This window comes from Eucalyptus grandis, chromosome 4 (genome assembly GCF_016545825.1).
Source record: "Eucalyptus grandis isolate ANBG69807.140 chromosome 4, ASM1654582v1, whole genome shotgun sequence".
Lineage (NCBI taxonomy): Eukaryota > Viridiplantae > Streptophyta > Magnoliopsida > Myrtales > Myrtaceae > Eucalyptus > Eucalyptus grandis.
In genome coordinates, this window is record NC_052615.1 from 31971820 (window position 1) to 31990512 (window position 18693).

General features: G+C 40.8%; 2 protein-coding genes across 2 annotated transcripts; both read right to left on the reverse strand.

Moving 5' to 3' along the window:
- Positions 1-292: 292 nt before the first annotated feature.
- LOC104441869 (MYB-like transcription factor ODO1) lies at positions 293-2420 on the reverse strand. Its single transcript, XM_010055115.2, has 2 exons — positions 2043-2420; positions 293-1424 (listed from the first exon to the last, which is right to left on the reverse strand). The coding sequence occupies exons 1-2, from the start codon at positions 2303-2305 to the stop codon at positions 782-784; spliced, it is 906 nt and encodes a 301-aa protein (XP_010053417.1). The 5' UTR covers positions 2306-2420; the 3' UTR covers positions 293-781.
- A 6849-nt stretch (positions 2421-9269) lies between these two features.
- Positions 9270-13974, reverse strand: LOC104441871 (FAM10 family protein At4g22670). Its single transcript, XM_010055116.3, has 11 exons — positions 13694-13974; positions 13543-13600; positions 12950-13105; positions 12728-12815; positions 12540-12620; positions 12367-12431; positions 11887-12027; positions 10850-10966; positions 10485-10760; positions 10138-10195; positions 9270-9689 (listed from the first exon to the last, which is right to left on the reverse strand). Exons 1-11 carry the CDS (start codon positions 13801-13803, stop codon positions 9592-9594), a joined length of 1248 nt encoding a protein of 415 aa, XP_010053418.2. The 5' UTR covers positions 13804-13974; the 3' UTR covers positions 9270-9591.
- Between the last annotated feature and the right edge of the window lie 4719 nt (positions 13975-18693).

The window sequence follows — 18693 nt, forward strand, 5'->3', positions numbered from 1 at the left end:
CATCGGGGGATTCTATATTCCGCTTTATCTTAGAGTATTCTATACTACTTTACAGCATTCTCGAAATAGTCAATCTCCCATCCCCCGACAATTGCAAGAATTCTCCCCCAAAGCTCATTGGCTCTTAAAGAGCACTTCGACAGTATGACATTCAAGGGAACAAAATCAATGCACTTTTCCATTGTTTCTAAGTAAAAGACACTGATCATCAAGTTTTTCTTAATTTCATGAAAAGTCATTCACTTAATAGCCTTGATCATATGAGTCCACACACGCAACAATTAACCAAAAAAAAAAAATTACGATAATTCATCAATAATAATATGGTAGGAGGAAAGTAACAAAAAGTCCTTGCCTTCTTCTCTCTCTTTTTTTTTTTTTTCATTTTATAGATCCACTGCACATTAAAGCTATATATACAAAGAGGGGGCTTCCACTTAAATCAAAACCCCACCACCACCACCTCGAAACACTAATCCAACGTCGCATGTTTATAATCCCTACATGTCTTTTCGTCTTTGGATTAAGACGTGACTTAGTACATGATCCACCGAATGGTCCCCCACCTTCGAGCGATTCGCCAGGGTTTCCCCATCAACATCCTCGTCGTGACGACCTGCTTTGGCCAACTACACTTTTACCTGTTCACCCTAAGGGACAATTTCAAACTAAGAAAGAAACATTTCCTACGAACGAACGTATGCACAGGGAGGTGATGATTACGATTGATACATCTTCACGTATTCTTGTTGCAAACAGAGTCCGATCGTCTCTTTCAATGCTAAAATATCTTGTCGGTCATCTCTAAGTCTAAACCGTCGAGGATGCTAATCGTACCGTCGTCGCCGAAGCAGTCGAACCCGTCAAAGTCGTGGATGCCGTAATCTTGACCCCCCAACAACCACGAGAAGCTCTCGTTCTCGTCCGGCCAAGATGGGAAAAAGCCCGCCACGTCGCCACCGCCGCCGCCACTGGGGTTTTCCTTCGGCGAGACGTCAAAGGTGGGTGGCCCTGCCGGCTGCGATTCGTCCACCCACAAGCTGTCCATCAAGAACGACTGGTCGTCGTCACCGCCACCGCCACTGCAGATGTACTCGAGCAAGACCGTGGACTCGTCCCTGCCGGAGCAACAGTTCTCGGCGGACGAGGCCGACGGGGAGGACGAGGACGAGTTGTACTCGTCCGCGTGAGCGTTGTTGGGTTGGTGCGTGTTGGCGGGCGATTCGGACGTAGGGTCCGCTTGCGATGACGACAGAGAAGCTTCCGGGTCGTGTTCGGATGGAGTTTTCTGAGGCTTGTTCAAGGGCTCGTGGGTCACGGGATCGATCCCCATCTTGAGCAGCTTCTTCTTGATGTGGGTGTTCCAATGGTTCTTTATTTCGTTGTCGGTTCTCCCGGGCAACCTTGCCGCGATCTTCGACCACCTAATCAAGCACAGGAAGACGTAGATGTTAGTTTTAATTATGTGTCACGTCGAGACATCTTCCTTGTGTACGCAGTCAACAAAAAGCACTTCTCATACGTGTGGGAACATGGTGCGTGAAAACCTAATTTTTCCAAGGGCTGCTTGCCAAATGAATGATACATGTGATATGACGGAAGATGTATATTGAAGATATTGAAAGCATAGACTAAAATTGCAGCCATGAAATGATTGACCAATCGCAATATACTGAAATAATAGAAAAATACTGGGGAAAGGTGATACTAAAACGTTGTTCAGTTGCCGAAATGATTTAATTCCGAATTAACCACATTTAAAAGTCTATACTTTAATTGTATATCCATTATATTCATGTATATATTTTATTTTAATTCACCTGCTTACCTGAGATGTATATATGAAGCTAGTTCTCATTAGATTTCGTTGTGTTATATAAGAAATGATTGTATTAGAGAACATGCTCTCTAACTCAGAACTGGTGAAGCAAATGAACTAATTTCTTTAATGCCGGACGAAGGACTCAAAACCGATATACTCGGATGACAAGAAAATTGGATGAGAGGAAAATCAAGATAAATGACAAGCTCATCAACCGGACCTGTTGCCGAGGCGGGCATGGAGGTCGATGACGAGCTGCTCCTCAGCCTCACTGAGGAGGCCGCGTTTGAGGTCGGGGCGGAGGTAGTTGGTCCAGCGGAGGCGGCAGCTCTTGCCGCAGCGGCGGAGGCCGGCAAGCTTAGGGACGGCACGCCAGCAGCAGTGGCCGTTGGTGAGGATGAAGTTGATGAGCTTCTTGTCCTCCTCCGCCGTCCACGGTCCTTTCTTCACCCCGGATTTGTCACAGCACGGTTGCCTCCCCATGACTAGCACCTCCCAATGAATATACGTTCATCCAAAATCCTCCTCTTTCTCTCTCTGGCTTTCTCTCTCTCAGCTCTAGCGCTAACTCCACTTGTAAAAACTCGAAAGCCCCGCAACCACCTTTATATACAAGCCCTACGTACCTTTCCGATGGCTTCATTATTGGAATTTTATAATGGACGGGGATTTTCATTCATTATTACAGATGTCAGCTCAGTGGAGGAGAAAAAATATAGCTTTCACACGTTGCCCAAAAATTAGTGGAATGACATAGCTATACAACGCTCGTGTCTTAAATTGATATATTAAGTGATGTAATAGATTAATATAATATATTTAAATAGATCGATGATATTAAACATCCAATAAAAATATGACATGCCCTTTATTGAATCAATTATATAATTCGAATTTAGTTGTTTGGTGTAATTTAAAATTTCCGATCTTAACGATGATCGCATATCGATAAGGGATGAGGCATAAGTTTAATCCTCTTTTTTATGAGCACAACATTTTTTTAACCATGACGTCCCTTGAAAATCGAGGTTGAAGATGAAAAGTGAAGTACCGAATGTTCGATGAGACATTAAAAATCATTTAGATACCGCATCAAAATATTGGCGCTTTTAAATAAAGAGGATGAAATTTGTACAATATTTTTTACGCACTAAAGAGTAAATATCTTTTTTCATCTCCGATCACTGTACAAATCTTAATAATGGTACTCCTGCATACCGTTTGGGAAACACGCGGAATCTTAAAAAAAAGCGTGATGAAATGGATTTCCAAAAAATTCAGAATCGTTGGTCCGGAACTCGAGTCGAACTTATGGAGCTCCAAAACCCACGGGGGCCTACCCTCCTCTTGAGATCCATGTACAACATGATTTTCACTTTAACCTTCAATAATTTTTCTTTTTACCTAGAAAAAAAATCATCAAGGGAGAGAGAGAGAGAGAGAGAGAGATTCATTTGGGGGTCCACCAAATGGGGAGGAGAGAAAATGACATTGGAACTAATATGGCCTTGTTCTGGTGTGTGCCAAAGCTAAAACACAAAAAAAATATGGTGAAAGTGAAAGATGGATGACCCAACGGCACATCCCCACACATCTCATCAATCCATCACTCTCTCTCTCTCTCCCTCCCTCCCAAACAAAAATTTCTCCCCCTTCCCTCCTTCGCCAGTTTCATACACAACCCCACTCCCTAATTGCACTCTTACTCCACCATTCCATCACCCATTTCGTCACCCCCAAGTCTAACTCTACGCCTCCGTATCATGACATTTATGCCATACCCAAATAAATAAAAAGGGAAAGAAAATATATGTAATCGATGCTAATCGCCGTCAAAGATGATCCAAATTAATAAAAGGATTTTGACCTCAAACTTTTACCTAATTTCCAAGAATGTCTAGGTGGGTTATGTTAAATAATTACTTTTACATAACGGAAAGAATTGTTATCTAAATTATCAAAAAAAGATGACACTTACCCGTACATGAGGCGATGTATTTTGCTTCTTATCCTTTTCTACATATTATGGATAATCGAGAAAAGATAGTTCAAAAATGGATTTACAAGTTTGTCCTGCAAGAAAACGTTTTGTACGACCTTTTTTGGTTGTAGAGCATCTTTCGTGGGAAAGTAGGGCAAGATTCTTTTTTTTTTTCATGGATAATATTTCACCCCGTCAGGACATAGTACATTGGCATTTGGTGGTACATGGCAAATGCTCATGCGTTGCCCCAAATGTGTTGGGAGATTTGGCTGGCATTGAATGGTTGAAACGATATGTGTGCGAGGATGGGGAGGCACATTATGATGCAAAAGCAATCAAGTGGATCCTATTTTTTCCCCACGGAATGATTCACTTCATTGACCAGGAAAAATTATTTTCTGTGGCTAGTTGGGTTCGATTACATGGTGAACATGTCGGCTGGATCAGGTGTGAGATGTCTGATAGATTTTATTCATTTTGGGAAGACCGTGAGTCAAAGAGGGTCCATATGTGATTAAGTCAATTAATGACATCTTAGATAGTGCTGGATTCACTTAAGTACATTAATATTTTTGCGCGTGCCGCCCTCATAGGCACTGTAATTCAGTTGGGCTATCGACAAGACGATTACAATGTAGGTTATTTACCTTGCCATGGGACGGCTGGGACATATCTTATGCTGCAGAGGTTTTTCAATTATGATCTGAGCTATGTACGTCCCTAACGTGCGATTCCGAACGTTTTGTCTTCACATCAGAGATCTTAATGATTGCACATATAAATTAACTTGAGAAGCATGGCCACTCAAACTTCGTCCAGCCTCCAACATTTGCGTGCACAACCACGTCAAAACGACCTCTGGAATTTTATTTTAGTATGTTTGACTTGACATCGGACTACTTCTGTCTATTTAAGTAGCAATGTAGTGGAAAATCTTGCGGCTCCATTGGCATTCTGGCTTTTTTCTATTCCCTGTGCGATTTCGTACGGGGTTATCTGGTTGGTAGAATAATCATCAATAAATTAGCACCACCCACAGATTTTGGTATTAATATGTGTGTGTGTGTGTGTGTGTGTGTGTGTGTGTGTGTGTGTGTGTGTGCACCTTTATATGGACATCCAAGGGAATGAATCCGTGGCTTGTTATGTGATAATGTTGGTTAGTATCATTAAATATTTTTCAAAATTCAAGAAAAACTCGGGAAGAAAATTTTGAGTGGAGGGGGTCAACATTAGAATAATTCTATGACCTTTGCAAATTACTTGCAGAAAAACATTTTGAAAAATTACATATCCCTCTGCGAAGTGAAAAAAAAAATTGAATAAAAATATCATCGACTAAATGATTGAAAGAATCAATTATAATAGAACTACTATGATTACTTAATGGTAGTCAATGAGTTATCTGGTGAAATATATATACAACGTTGATGCATAGGTATATCTCCAATCCAATGAAGACAATGTTACACGTGCCATGGGCATTAGAGGTTGCCTCATCAAATGTTGATTCAACTCATTTGGACCATATGATTTTCTTGTCTCAACAAGTCATAAGATGACATATGGTTTTGTACTACCATATTGGTGGTAGTTGATAATCCAACTTGTTGGTCTTTTGACTTGAATCTCTGTGTTTAGGTGGGTATGGTTAGCCTTGGACCCCTCCTCCCTTTTATGCTCACTTCATTACTTCAACCGGTGTCAACCACAAAAAAGAAACCCTAAAAACTTGTTCGCCTCGCACTTGATCTCCTAGGACTATCTTGTGCGGATGAATCGAATTTTTTAAATTGCAAAGGTCGTATCCAAGGGCGAAAAATCCATTTTCGTCCTTTGGATTGTCAATGCGACACACGCAAGATCAAATGCTGGCTTATCCTTCTTCCATGTGGACACAAAAATATATGGCCAGATTTTCAAGACCTGCAAGGTAAGAGTAGAGTAGCCAATGGATTATCATTTGTCTGCTTGGATGGAACATCCTTGGTGGAAAATATATATATAAATAGGCTTGATCCATAAGGTAAGGGAAGTGAGGTACCAAAGATAATTTTATATTGACGTCGAGGCGATCGCTGAACACGAAATATACAGATGCTGTTCACTCATGATTCCCCAACAATATGCTTAATGCAGAATCAACCACGTACGGCTTTCTTTCAACCTCGAGGGCGCACCAAAGATGGGCCGGGTGGAAGGCGGTTCGTCATGGCACCTTGATTAAACAACTCGTTTCGGGATGCGTAGGTGAAGCAGTTGATTATTTTACACTTTTAAGGTGTCACGCAAGTTGGCAAGTTGGGGTTGTGTTTTCCCAACACACCATGAGGAAGGCGATGTGGTGGCATTGCTTGTAAGTATGGATCTGTCGGGTTAAAATTAAGGGAATCGTAACATGAGTGTTGCTGAATTTCGTGCTCAGACGGCTCCCGGCCGAGCTATAAGCAGCTTCACATGTAGTAGTTTCCCATGACAGGACCGCAATCGCAGTGACAGATTGTCGCACATCACGCGATCGGACATGCGGGGAATGCTAAGTAAGAGTTTGCTAGGAAAGCAAATCGTAAAAGTGGGTCTTATGGGACCAAATATACCGGCATCGTCTGTACTTCTAAAATCTTCATTGATGCGAAATTCTTTTGCAGCGTCCATATCAATTGGTGACATGATGTATGACAATTAAAGCGGACAAAGTTGGTAGTAACCACATTAAGAACACTTCTTGGCCTCAAGTTTTCTACTTAGAATTCCTAATTCTATCATGAATTTTCCAAGTAAATGTCAAAGGAAGAGCATTCGTGATTTCGATGACATAATAGGGATGAGAATTGTAGGCCTATTTGAACATTAAGTCAATCTCACTTGACTCTTTTTTAGGTGATACTTGGCTCATTACTTGCTCTTGTTATGCAAGCAAAAGGATCACCGAGATTCCAAAGAGAAATTACATTAGCAAATCGTCAAAAGATTTAACATTAAATTGACACAATTAAAATATTCATAACTAAATTGACCGCATACAATAAGGTTAGGAATTTTTGGACAATTTTCTCGTGCAAAGACAAAGCTTTCACTACCCACGAAAAAGAGGAAAGAAAGTTGATGAAATTGAAGTTAAGTTTTATTATATCACAAAAAGTAGTGCTAGCTTATCAACCATAGACTTTTATGTATTATATACAGACTATTCTGTCATTCTTTTACATAAGTCATATATATGTCACAATTGACTTTGATAGTTGGTTGATTGCTAAAAATAGAATTTCTATATTAACATTCATAAAGATGGATGGTAAAGTACTGGAAATAATTCCTTTAGGTAGTGTTAGGCAGAAAAAAAGGTAATATCTCGTGAAATCCTTATACTCAGCGTAAATAGCTTGCTAATTTATCAAACTAGAAATCAGAAGAAGAATTTAGTCTCTCATGGACATCAACTAATCCAAATTTTTAACTTACAAATATTTAGTACAATGTCTTTCAAATTTAATGGCCATAATGTACTTTTTTTCGGCGTAATCAATGGCCATAATGTACTTGATCACATCATTTTTTGGTCTGATTATAAAATAAAAATGGCTTTCTTCTTTCTTGTACAGGTGTTATGAACAGAGCCTAGCGTATATAGTCAAAAGACCATTCGCACCCATCTGCTTCCCTGTGAATATAAACCATATGATTGGGAAAATATTCTATTCATCTGACTATAGTGTAACAGTTGATGACGACCATGACCGAATTCGTCAAGAGGGTAGACAGGGATTTCTCACCAAACAGTGATATTTTCGTAGATCAAAATAGGGTTTCTGAAAAATCAGTGCAGCCCATATACTATGAACTCCAAGGTGTTATTAATTTATCATCAAACTAAACGGTAGTGACCATTGTTCAAGGCTACCGTTGGACGACTTTGAAGCCCCACAACCACTCCACAATCCGTCCCCGCAAAGCATGAGATTAGAGAGAAGATGAAAAAGAGAAACAAGAAAAGAACAAAAACAATTTTCTTCTTTTTTTTATATTATATTTTGGAAATCTTTTAATTATTAGAGAACGGTGCGTCATTGAAATCCACATTCCCACTAGGACTTGTGATTAGGAGAAAAGCGTGAGCGATATTGCATCATCATTGCTTAAGCATATGCTTTAAAGCGACCCCCGAGCTACCAAATTGGAGTTAATCTCTATGGGTATCAACATCTTTCCCCTTTTCCACTTTCCATTTTTCATTTTTCATTTTTCCTTTTTCTATTTGATCTTGTTTCTTGGTTTGGCATTTGAAAGTATGAACGTGTGGGTACCCCAGGAGAGGTGATTGCGCAATTGGTGCGTAATGCATGCGTCATCAACAGTGAACACAAGCATCTCGCAAAACCACTTGTGTACCAAAAGTAGCGGATCATCTTTTTGAAGCGACACAAAAGACAAAAAGAAAAAAAAAATTCCCCCCCCCGTGAGGGGGGAGAGATTAGGCCATGTTTAGACGAGATTAGTGAGCATGAATCGGACTAGCTAAAGCGGAATCGCCTCCGTAATCAAGTGTCACCATGACGACATGGAATTGAGAAAGAGCTACTTTCTTATTTCGAAAACGCAGAAAGTGAAGAAGTTGGTAGGGAAAGAAGAGGGATCAGTTTGGTGAAAACCGGTCAAGGAAAAGAAAAAAAAGGCGAACCGGATATCTCGGGAATAGACGAAGCCATGGGTATATGTGGTAGCAGCCTTGGACTCTGGAGTGGCGATAAAAGCAGAAAAAACGTTGGACTTGAAGAGTGGGGACCTGCTGCCGTTTGGTAAGACGGGAGGAATTTCCCTCGCTATTCTCGTGCGGAGGCGAGTGGGAATTCTGTCTGCGCAGGCGCATCTTTCAGGAGAGGGAGATTGCGCCCGCGGAGGGCGAAGGTCGTTGGGCCATAGCCACCACCTCTCCCCCCCTCCTGTGGATGGAACGTCGTTATCCGTTCGATCGACTTGTTCCTCTGGTGCGTAGGTCACCAAATTGACCGCGACGTGAAGCTCGGTCGTTGGTGGGATTCGTACGTCTACTTTGCCGGACGTAACCTCTACTCACCATACGGAGGGCGGTTGGACTACGGTGGGAAAAAGGTCGTGTCAGCTTGTCGCAAGCTGAAAACCCATGTCGATTAGTAGTCCATTTCGAACGTTCTGGATCTCATGACTCACATCGAACAATCATTTTTCCTCCAAAAACTGTCTACTCCGATGTATCTCGCTATCTCTTGTACCTCGCGGCACTGCTTTGCAGTGCATACATACCCCTAGGAAGGTGAAGCTTTAGAAGCCCCATGTACGAAAGTTACATCGATAAGTTGGGTCATAATGATAAAGCAAAGCTCTACCGTAAGCTGACAAATCCAGTCTAAAGCTCTGCGAACTGTCGGTTAGGCACGAGGACCTTAACGAAGACTCCAACAGGAAGTTCCTCTGAGGACAGGAAGCAAATGAAGTCCGAATGATTTTGCAACACGGCAAATCTGGGACGATGAGCAGTGATCATGTGTCCCATCAAATTTGCAATCTTTAAGAAGGCAAGGCTGGAAATAACTGGAAAGCACAACTAAATCACACTTTTCCCATGACGTTATTCAGCTTATACCTATCGTTTCAAAAGCAAAATCAAGATGCTTATCCGAGATCCCCACCAACGGAAAAATGTTTACAGATGATGACAACCGACTTTTCAGGTAGCCTTCTCAAACCCCTCCACTATGATAAGCCAGAACCTTCGACCTGAAGACAGCTATTACTGCATCCGAACTTTTCACTTGGGTCCTCCGAACTTGTTCATCATCTTTGCAATTATAGGGGCCACTTTTGGATTTTCCTGATGCTTTGCCAGATTGGCAGGGTTCTTCATTACTGCAAAACCATCAACACAGGAACAAAAGATGACATAAAAATCTCCAATATGCTACACAAGTTTCTACTAGAAGTAACCATAATCTACTGTCGCATAGAGCAAAATTATAAGCGCAGATGCCCACAGATTCATTTGCTATCCGGTTGTCAGCTCTAGGTTAATAACCTCCCAACGACTGTTACTGAATGCTTATGTCCTTTTATGCTGAGTGAAAAAATATCCACAAAGACTTAGACAATTAAAAGTACTTTGTTCTAAGATTACTTCGATACCGCTCATGGTTACCTTACGGGTCATGCATTAATATCACCATATTCTAAATCTCAAGGTTATAGCTCCTTACAGAGGACATGTAAAACTGCTAAATGATACCTCAGTGAAATGAAAGATATCTCGATAAAGTGCAAGAAATAGGAACAAAAGAATAATGCCAGAACAAAACAGTACCATCCTGCAAAGCAGCCATGACTTCTGGATCCTTAAATGCAGCCATAAGATCGGGATCCTGCTCCAAATGTTCAGTAAAAGTTCATCAAAACGAATGAGCAAAGATGAAAAGGAACAGAGAAACTGACTACAATATGATCAATGAGTGATCCACCCAAAAAAAAAAAAAAAAAACATAATCAAATCATCAAAGTTGCACGCACCAATTCACGTCTAGGTCTTTATTCTAAAAGTGAGATATCCATATTCCACCACACTTATTTCTGTTTTTCTGAGAGAAAAAGTACTTGGTGTTTTGCTAAAATTAACATTTCCAGGCATTACCATCCATTGTCCAGCACACTTACGTTCAGTATTTGGCTAAAATCAACATTTCCAGGCATTCCTCCTGGCATGCCACCTGGGAAACCTCCAGGCATTCCCCCAGGAAATCCTCCAGGCATCCCCCCTGGAAAGCCTCCAGGCATTCCACCAGGGAATCCACCAGGCATACCACCAGGCATACCACCAGGCATACCACCTGGGAATCCACCAGGCATACCACCTGGGAATCCACCAGGCATACCACCAGATGGTCTACTGGATGATGACTGCTCTTGTTTCTTTGCCTTCTCATATGCAGCCTAGAGGAAAGGCACAACAAATGTCACACGGGAATTATAGCAAGAAAAACATCCTAAATGACTGAACATCAGGATCATGGACCAATTACTTGAGCCTCAGCACGTCTACGTTCTCTCTCACGCTGAATCTTTCTTTCTTCCCGCTCCTTACGTAATCTGTCATACTTCCTCCGATGTTCCTCAATCCTATGTGCATTTGGTTCAACCTGTGTAGATTGAAAGCTGTAAATGATGGATTCGAACTTGATGGAGCAAGATTCAAATCGCGCATCAATCCCACATTTCAAAGATGTCCAAGAGAAAAGCCGCATGCGAGTTCTCATGAAACTCCAACCAGCAATTTATTTCCAGTGCAGACCACAAAATCAAAAGGTGACCCCACCTTAAACAGTCGCTCGTCAAAGTAAAGGCCAACATTTCATGATAAACCAGCAACAGCCAGTGTGAAAGGTGCATAAGATGATTTCGAGGTCAACCTAGATGCGATAACTTTTAACTTTGTGATGGAATCACGAAGGGCATTTATTGGCCTTATACAAGCAATCTACAATGAAATAAGAGGCATCTCATCTAATCTGTAGCCGTCTGAATCTAATCTAGAGAGCAAAGAATGCCCAGTCCAGAAAATTCTCGTTTGCTTCAAAACCACAGGAAATAGGCATGAGCAGAGCCCTGTATCCAGTGTCTAAAAGACAATCATTGGTGTTCTCTATGCAATCTAGCTGCAACTAATCCAGAGTGCAAAGAGAGCTCCTTAATTGTCAACTTTCTTAGCCATCTTTACTCATTAGTGTACTGAAATAAAAAAGGAATGTCAGACGAAGTCCATGGCAAAAGATGCAATGACTTGTCTCCTTGACTCAAGCCAAGAAGACAAGCAAGAAACATAGGCAATCAAAAAATTGCATAAAAGATCTGTTTGAGTGCACTGACATATTTAGAAAGCTTTACATACGGATATATAAAATCATTTGTCAATTATCTCATTTATTTTCATAACTTCAAAAGCAAAAACTAATGCTTGATTTTGGCAGGCAAATCAGTTAATAACTTTTTGCTCAAAAAGGATAGAATGGACAATCCCAAACACGAGCACAGAGAGAGAGAGAGAGAGAGAGAGAGAGACCTTCTTAAGTACAGCATTTATTTCCTCATCGTAATCTAGCTTTGATGCCAAATGAAGATCCTTCGCAGCTTCTTCCCACTGACCAAGCATAGCTCGAGCCAGGCCACGAGCCTTGTAGCCTTTTGCAGAATCCGGATTTATCTAGATTAACAAAGTACATGATCATGACAACCCGAGATTTAAGACTCCAAGGTCAATCCCACCCATACAAGACAACTCAACAAGGTCCGACACCAAGTAGGGAAGCTTATAAAGTCATAAGTTTTCCTTGAACAATTCTCCACAATTAATACAATCAGTAATGATGAGAATGTTTCTAATTTTGCAATAATTGTGTTAAAACACTTCAGCATTTTTTTGTGCATGTATTACTTTATATGTGTGCAATAAGCACAACAACTGAACTTTCCATGTGAAATCTAAACCATTGCTCATGAACACATGGTTGCCAATACCTTGAACAATTTAAGTAGATGTTACCTCTAAAGCTGCATTTGCATCCCGGATTGCAGCATTGGGCTTCTTCATTTTAATATACACAGTAGCTGTAAAAGCATCAATAACCATGTGCTGACATGAGGTAAAGAACTTAAAACCAAATAAAAGAACAAAAATTTTCGGTAGTAACTTCAAAAACTCCACCAGCTTCTAACCTCTGGTTCCATACATGATTGCAGAGGTTGGATTGAGTGTTATTGCCTGTGTAAGGTGCTCAATCGCTTCCTCCAAGTTTCCTGCAGAGGACAAATCAGCAAACCAAAGAGTAAATTAAACAAGACCAACAGATTCAAGAAGCACACATATCCCTAGCACTGCAAGGTTGAAAAGTAATTATCAGAACCTTCAGAAAGGAATTCCATGGCTTGTGCCTTTGCCGCTTGAGAGGCATCACGATTCTCCTCAGTAACTTCAAGCGACGGATCTCCCATCTGAAAAATCATATAACAAAGGCACTCAACATCAATTCACACAGCAAACTCAATAACAAAGTAGGCAAAAAAGAGGGAAAAGAAAATGTTAAAAGCGAGATGATTCCACAGGTCTGTGTTAGAGGCGAGAAAACCTTCTGGGGAGGCTCATCATCAGGCTCAACCGTCTCGCCTTCAAGCTCAATATCTGACTCGATAATCTCGTCCTCCTCCTCTTCCTGTTCCACTTTCACATGTCCACCTTCGTTCTCCTCCATATCCTCGTCACTCTCGTCAAACACATGGCTCTTCTGCAGTAGTCCACAATCCAGAGCAAGTATTATTACCGTACTCGGTACAGAAATCACGACAAAATGCAGTAGCATCGACCACCACATGTCAATCAGTTTCAAACAAAATCAAGCGATGATGATATGTATTCAAACAAATGCGCAGTACTGAATCATTATCAACACTGCATAACTGCTTCACAACGTTTAAGTCCTTTGTTTCCAACTATACCGAAAGAAACACCTCAAATCTTCGCCCTATGAAAATGCGTACAAGAGCGAGCTCAGCGTCATTTCACGCCAAACCACCACAAAATCGCATCAATCGCCAATCTCAAAGCAAACTGAGTCAAGCGCGCCGAATCCGAGAACGAATCGACCTAAAAATTCCTGTAGAATGCAAACAACCGCGCGAATCCAAACGTGCCAAAAGCAGACTCAAGCGGCGCGAGCCTTACCGATTTTGATTCGCCGGCCGTGTGAGCAGCGGCGGCAGGAGGGACTTGAGCTCCGAGGCTGCGACGAAACGGTTCCGAATCCGTCAGGGGAATCGAGAATGGCGAAGGGGAACGAACCGAGCGCGCGCGCCGGCCGGGAAGAGCTACTCACCTCTCGAGGTAGTCGCGGAAGAAGGCGAGCGAAGGATCGGCCAGGACGGCGGGATTGGACTTGCACGTGTCGACGAACTGCTTCAGCTGGTCCACCTTCGCTGGATCCATCTTCCCTCGGCGGTCGTCGGTGGGCGGCGAGAGATCGGCGGGCGGCGGCGTCGGATTTGCGGTGGCGATTCGGTCGATCGGGTCTCGGGAATTTTGAAAGGGTTTGGAAAATCCGGTAGTGGTTTTGAAAGTGGGGAGACCTATCTCGGGTGCGCGGCGTGAGGAGGGGGGTTTTAGGGAGCTGCTTCTAGTAGCTTCTACTGGATATGCCATAAGGCATCAAACGTTCCCACCTTCCACGTCAGCACTTCCCAATCAAAAGAAATTAGGATGATGTGCGGTGTTCAACATGCTTCAAAATATTTCCAAAAATACAATCGATTCCTAAAATTTTGAACAGCTTTCATAAAATTTGACAATGAAATCAAGTCTTAGAGTTTGTCAAATTAATGCAATTGCACAGCTTTCTTCGAATTTGACCGATGAAAATTAAGACGTCGCTTCTTCTTCTTCTTCTTTTTTAATTTTCAAAGAAACATGGTGAACACGTGATGTTCACTTTGCGCCACATCATGAAAGAGTTTGAAAAAACTTATCAAAAAATGAAAAATTGCATGGAAAACCTTTCTTAAAAAGTGAAAATGCCTGAGATTTAGGCTACCTTTGGTCGACCGAATAAAAACTAGAATAGGATATATTTATCATCTCCCGTGTTTTGTAGCTGTTTAGGATAGGATAAAGTTGGATATAGACGGGATATAAATCGGATAAAAAAATCCGAGGGAGGGGATGGGATAAGGTCGGATAGAATTTCTTTTATTCGAAATATAAAATCCTACACTTTTTTTTCTTTCTCTGTTGTTCACTCTCTGTTTCTAAAGTATTACATTGAAGCCTTCTTCTCAATAGCTGTCCAATTCTCATCGAAATTTTACGAAAGTCTTCTTCCTTACCCCCTGTCCATCGGCGATCGCCTCGCCCTCCCGATCGATTCCCCCCACCAAACGCAGCGTTGATCTACAGCGCTTCTTCACTCAGCTTGCTCTCTGCTCGACTCTACACTTCCTTCGCCCTAGATCTACCTCCGCTCGATTCTCTGTTTTGGTCTCTCTCTCCATCGATGGCTTCTTCTTCATCTCCCCTTTGCCTGGCGGTTCTCGTTGCGGGGATCGCGACGGTGATTATTGCCGAAGAGGTAATGACGAAGGCCACTAGAGAGAATTCGATTACATCAAGCTGGTGCAATGGCCAAGCACTTTCTGCCGGCGGACTCGCCACTGCTGCTCCTCCCAACGCCTATTGCCGCCGCAGGTTATTCGTAATTGTCATTAGTTTCGTTAATTCCATATGCTTGGCTGTTGATTGTTGGCATGTGTCTTGTGCTCTAGGTATTTTATGTTTGATTGCTTTTTATTGGGGCTCCGTTTGCACAGTCTGCAGCTTGTGCTGTCTACATGTTTGATTATTATGCTGGTGTGGTGATCGAATTTGAAATTGTGGGTGAATTTCAATTATGGCTTCGTGTTGACAGCCTACAAGTTCATTAGTACATGCTGCTAATGATGATTTTAGTTCGTGTCACCAACATGATTCACGTGTGTCTTTTCGCGGGTTGCGGGTTGTGACAAAGAATTGATTTTTGTTTGTCCTGTTTTGAGTAGACATTATGAGATATCACAAATGGTCATATTATCGATTGCGGCGGATCTGTCCAAATTGAATGTGAGAAGGGGGAGTTAACTGATTGGTTATATATTGATTGCCTTAGGACCTTCGAGATTGCTTGTTTGTGTGTTAACTTGATTGACGTTCTTCCATTATTTCCCTTGGAAGAACAAGTCGATTTAACTAGGCTTATCCCATTTTCCTCCAAAAAGTTGTGTACAAACTGTGACATTTTTTTTCACCAAAAAAAAAAAAAACTGATTTTTTTGCAGGTATCTTGGATTTAAGAGATCGTTATCTTAAATCATTTAAGGCTTGTGGTTTTACTGGATTTGCGTCAGAATGGGACACTTTCACAGAATACTTTTGAAGTTGCTGTACATTTGGCACATGAGAAGAACATGGCAAAGCCAAGTCATCGTAGAGTTATTGTCATAAGCCCAAGGAGGAGGATTACTTTCATGCAAATCCTCTGGCATGCCTTTGTGAGCAGCCTAACTGTGATAATTTAGAAGGCCCGAGTAGGAGGAACTCTGGTGAAGTGTCTAGTTGATTGCCGACAATGATAAACTATCACCATCTGAACATGTTCCACACAATGTGTTCATGGACTTGAGATTCAAGTTGATCTCTTCAAAAGTTGCAGCGCACGATGCAGCTGCTTTTTTCCTTACAAGGAGATACGAAGACGCTCTTGAATTTGGTGCCCGAGCTACTCCGCTTCCATCATCATGAGTGGCTTTTTGTTTGTCCATGATAAGAGGCTAATAAGAAGCAGCAAGCAAAGAATTCTCGCCTTTCTTTTAGGGCAAATACAAACATAAATTTGCCATTTTTTCTTGTCCATATTTAACGATTGTAATCTGTTGATAAGTCACTGAAAACGAGTGTACATTTTGCTCTTCTTGTGATAACACAGATTGAAAGCTTATTTTGGTTCATGTATATTATTTCGGTTGGGTTATCGTTTGAGATGACGACTTGAGAGACATCTACAAATTCATTTTAATTTTGGTTTAGCTACAGAGATCGTTTCTTGTGGCAAAGCAGTTCCATGAACTTGGATACAAACAGAAAACTAGGGAAGAAGATATATTGAAATTTGATGTTATTCTAAAAACGTTTGATGTTGAAGGAAACAAATGGAAACAAATGAAAAACTTGTAAGAGAGAAAAAGAATTCATGTTTCAAAGTGAATATATTGAAATTGAGGTTATTCTAAAAACGTTTAATGTTGAAGGGGGTATCCAAAAGATTATTTCAAAGGAACATAAAAAGATTATTACGATGCGTTATCATGAAATTCAATGAGAATCTGTTAATTTGAAAAAGATATTGTTTTGGATAATTTTGTGAATATTAAACCTACAAATTTATATTTGCCTAATGTTATTGTTTTTAAAATATCCGAATTTAAATCCGTAGTTCACCAAACGATAATTTAAATAAGATATAAGGATATCCGACTTTAAATCCGTAGTTCACCAAACAGTAAATTTGATAGGATATGAAGATATCCGACTTTAAATCCGTAGTTCACTAAACAGTTAATTGGATATAAAGAAATTCATGGATTTCTTATCTTATCCTATCCAGTCCTATCCCGTTTAGAAATCCGAACGACCAAACGTAACCTTATAGTATGGAAATTCTTTTTGTAAAAGCATCGGTCAGGATTAGATAAAAGGATTTGGCCGCTACCCTTGCTTCATCGGCAAGAGCCGACAACCGCTAGTAGGTGGTGGTGCACTGCTCCCCAACGCTCCCTCACGGCCTCAATGCAATTAAAGTTCAATACCATCCACCGTTTCATTCCAAAACCTAAAATCTCATAAGGGGAATCACTTCTTTCCCTCGTGCGATATATAATTTGCCCCTAATCTGTTATAGTAAACACAAAACCCCTTCTCTCACCGAGAATGGACATATTTCAATGACATGATCAACGGTTAATGATATCTACGCGTGCTTGTATTTTGTAAATATCATACGAAAGCCATTTTCTTATATTTTGTTGCGGAAATGAAATAAATATTCGAAAAAGAAGTCTCGAGTCCGACTGCAAGGTTCGGGCAGGGCATCGGGATGTCGGGATCAATCTTGTGCGATCCCGGCTTTGTACGGTGCAGAAGCCGAGTACCTAATGTCTTGGGGTTGGTCTCGGAGGGGCCCACGAGGGGGAGAGAGCCCAGCCCAAGCATCAGGATCCTGAGCCCTTTGAGCATTGGGCCTAATTGCATTCTAATTCTCAAAAGATGAATTCATATTTTTAGAAGAGAAAAAGCCAGCAAAAATCAAATTTTGTCAAATGTGACAAATTTATTCCAAACTTTTTTTTGTAACACAAAACCCCCCAAACTTTACCAATTGTAACCCATTTACCCCAACTCTATGGCTGAAGGGCATTTTTGTCTTTTACTTTTTACTTTTCTTTTTCTTTTTCTTTCCTTTTTTTTATTTTCCTTTTTTATTTTTCTTCTCCTCTTTTCCCTCCACCATGACCGAAGGAGAGAAAAGAGGAGAAAAAAAGACAAAAAATTTAAAATTAAAAGAACAAAATGTTCTATAATTTGGAGTAAATATGTCACATGTGAATAAGTTTAGAGTTTTTTATATCACGAAAAAATTTGAGATAAATATGTCAAAGTTGGTGAAATTTGAAGTTTTTTATGTCACAAAAAAATTTGAGATAAATTTGTCATACGAGTAAAGTTTAGGGTTTTAGGTGGCTTTTTCCCTTTTTAGAATTTAGGCATATGTTTTCCATTGATTATGACATCTAGAGAAAATTGCCCCAAAAGCCTTAAAGTATTATGTGGTGGCCAATTCAGGTTATAAAATTTTCACTTGTGCTAATTTAGTTCCAAACCAATGATTTGTTAATTTGGCTTGCTCGGTCAATTTTGACTAGAAATCACTAGGGTAGATGTCGGTTTTCTTATGTAACACGACCGGCACTAATGTGAACAATTTTTATTGGTTTTTTTTCTTTCCTTTTCCTTTTCTTTTTTTTTTTTTACTATTTTACTCTACCAAGAGGGGGTCACAACAATGGCCGGCAGCCGATAGGGGAGGGTCAATACACCCTCGATTGCTCTCATGGCCCTCTAGGTGCGAGCATCATGGCCTCACCCAACGGAAACTCACTTGCCCTCACCTAGATTTGGCAAAGACTACAACCCTCGTCCAATGACCAGTGGCTATAAAAAAAAAAAAAATTGATAAAAATTATGAAATTTTATTTAAAAATTGTACAATTTTTTCACATTAGCATCAGTTATGCC

What these genes read in the sequence shown, in the direction of transcription:
- LOC104441869 (XM_010055115.2), bottom strand. Translation starts at nt 2,305, where the DNA reads ATGGGGAGGCAACCGTGCTGTGACAAATCCGGGGTGAAGAAAGGACCG. An exon ending in CATGCCCGCCTCGGCAACAG is followed by an intron (nt 1,425 to 2,042) that starts GTCCGGTTGATG and finishes GTGCTTGATTAG; the next exon opens with GTGGTCGAAGATCGCGGCAA.
- LOC104441871 (XM_010055116.3), bottom strand. Translation starts at nt 13,803, where the DNA reads ATGGATCCAGCGAAGGTGGACCAGCTGAAGCAGTTCGTCGACACGTGC. An exon ending in TTCCGCGACTACCTCGAGAG is followed by an intron (nt 13,601 to 13,693) that starts GTGAGTAGCTCT and finishes GTTTCGTCGCAG; the next exon opens with CCTCGGAGCTCAAGTCCCTC. An exon ending in AATCATGTATGGAACCAGAG is followed by an intron (nt 12,432 to 12,539) that starts GTTAGAAGCTGG and finishes ATGCTTTTACAG; the next exon opens with CTACTGTGTATATTAAAATG.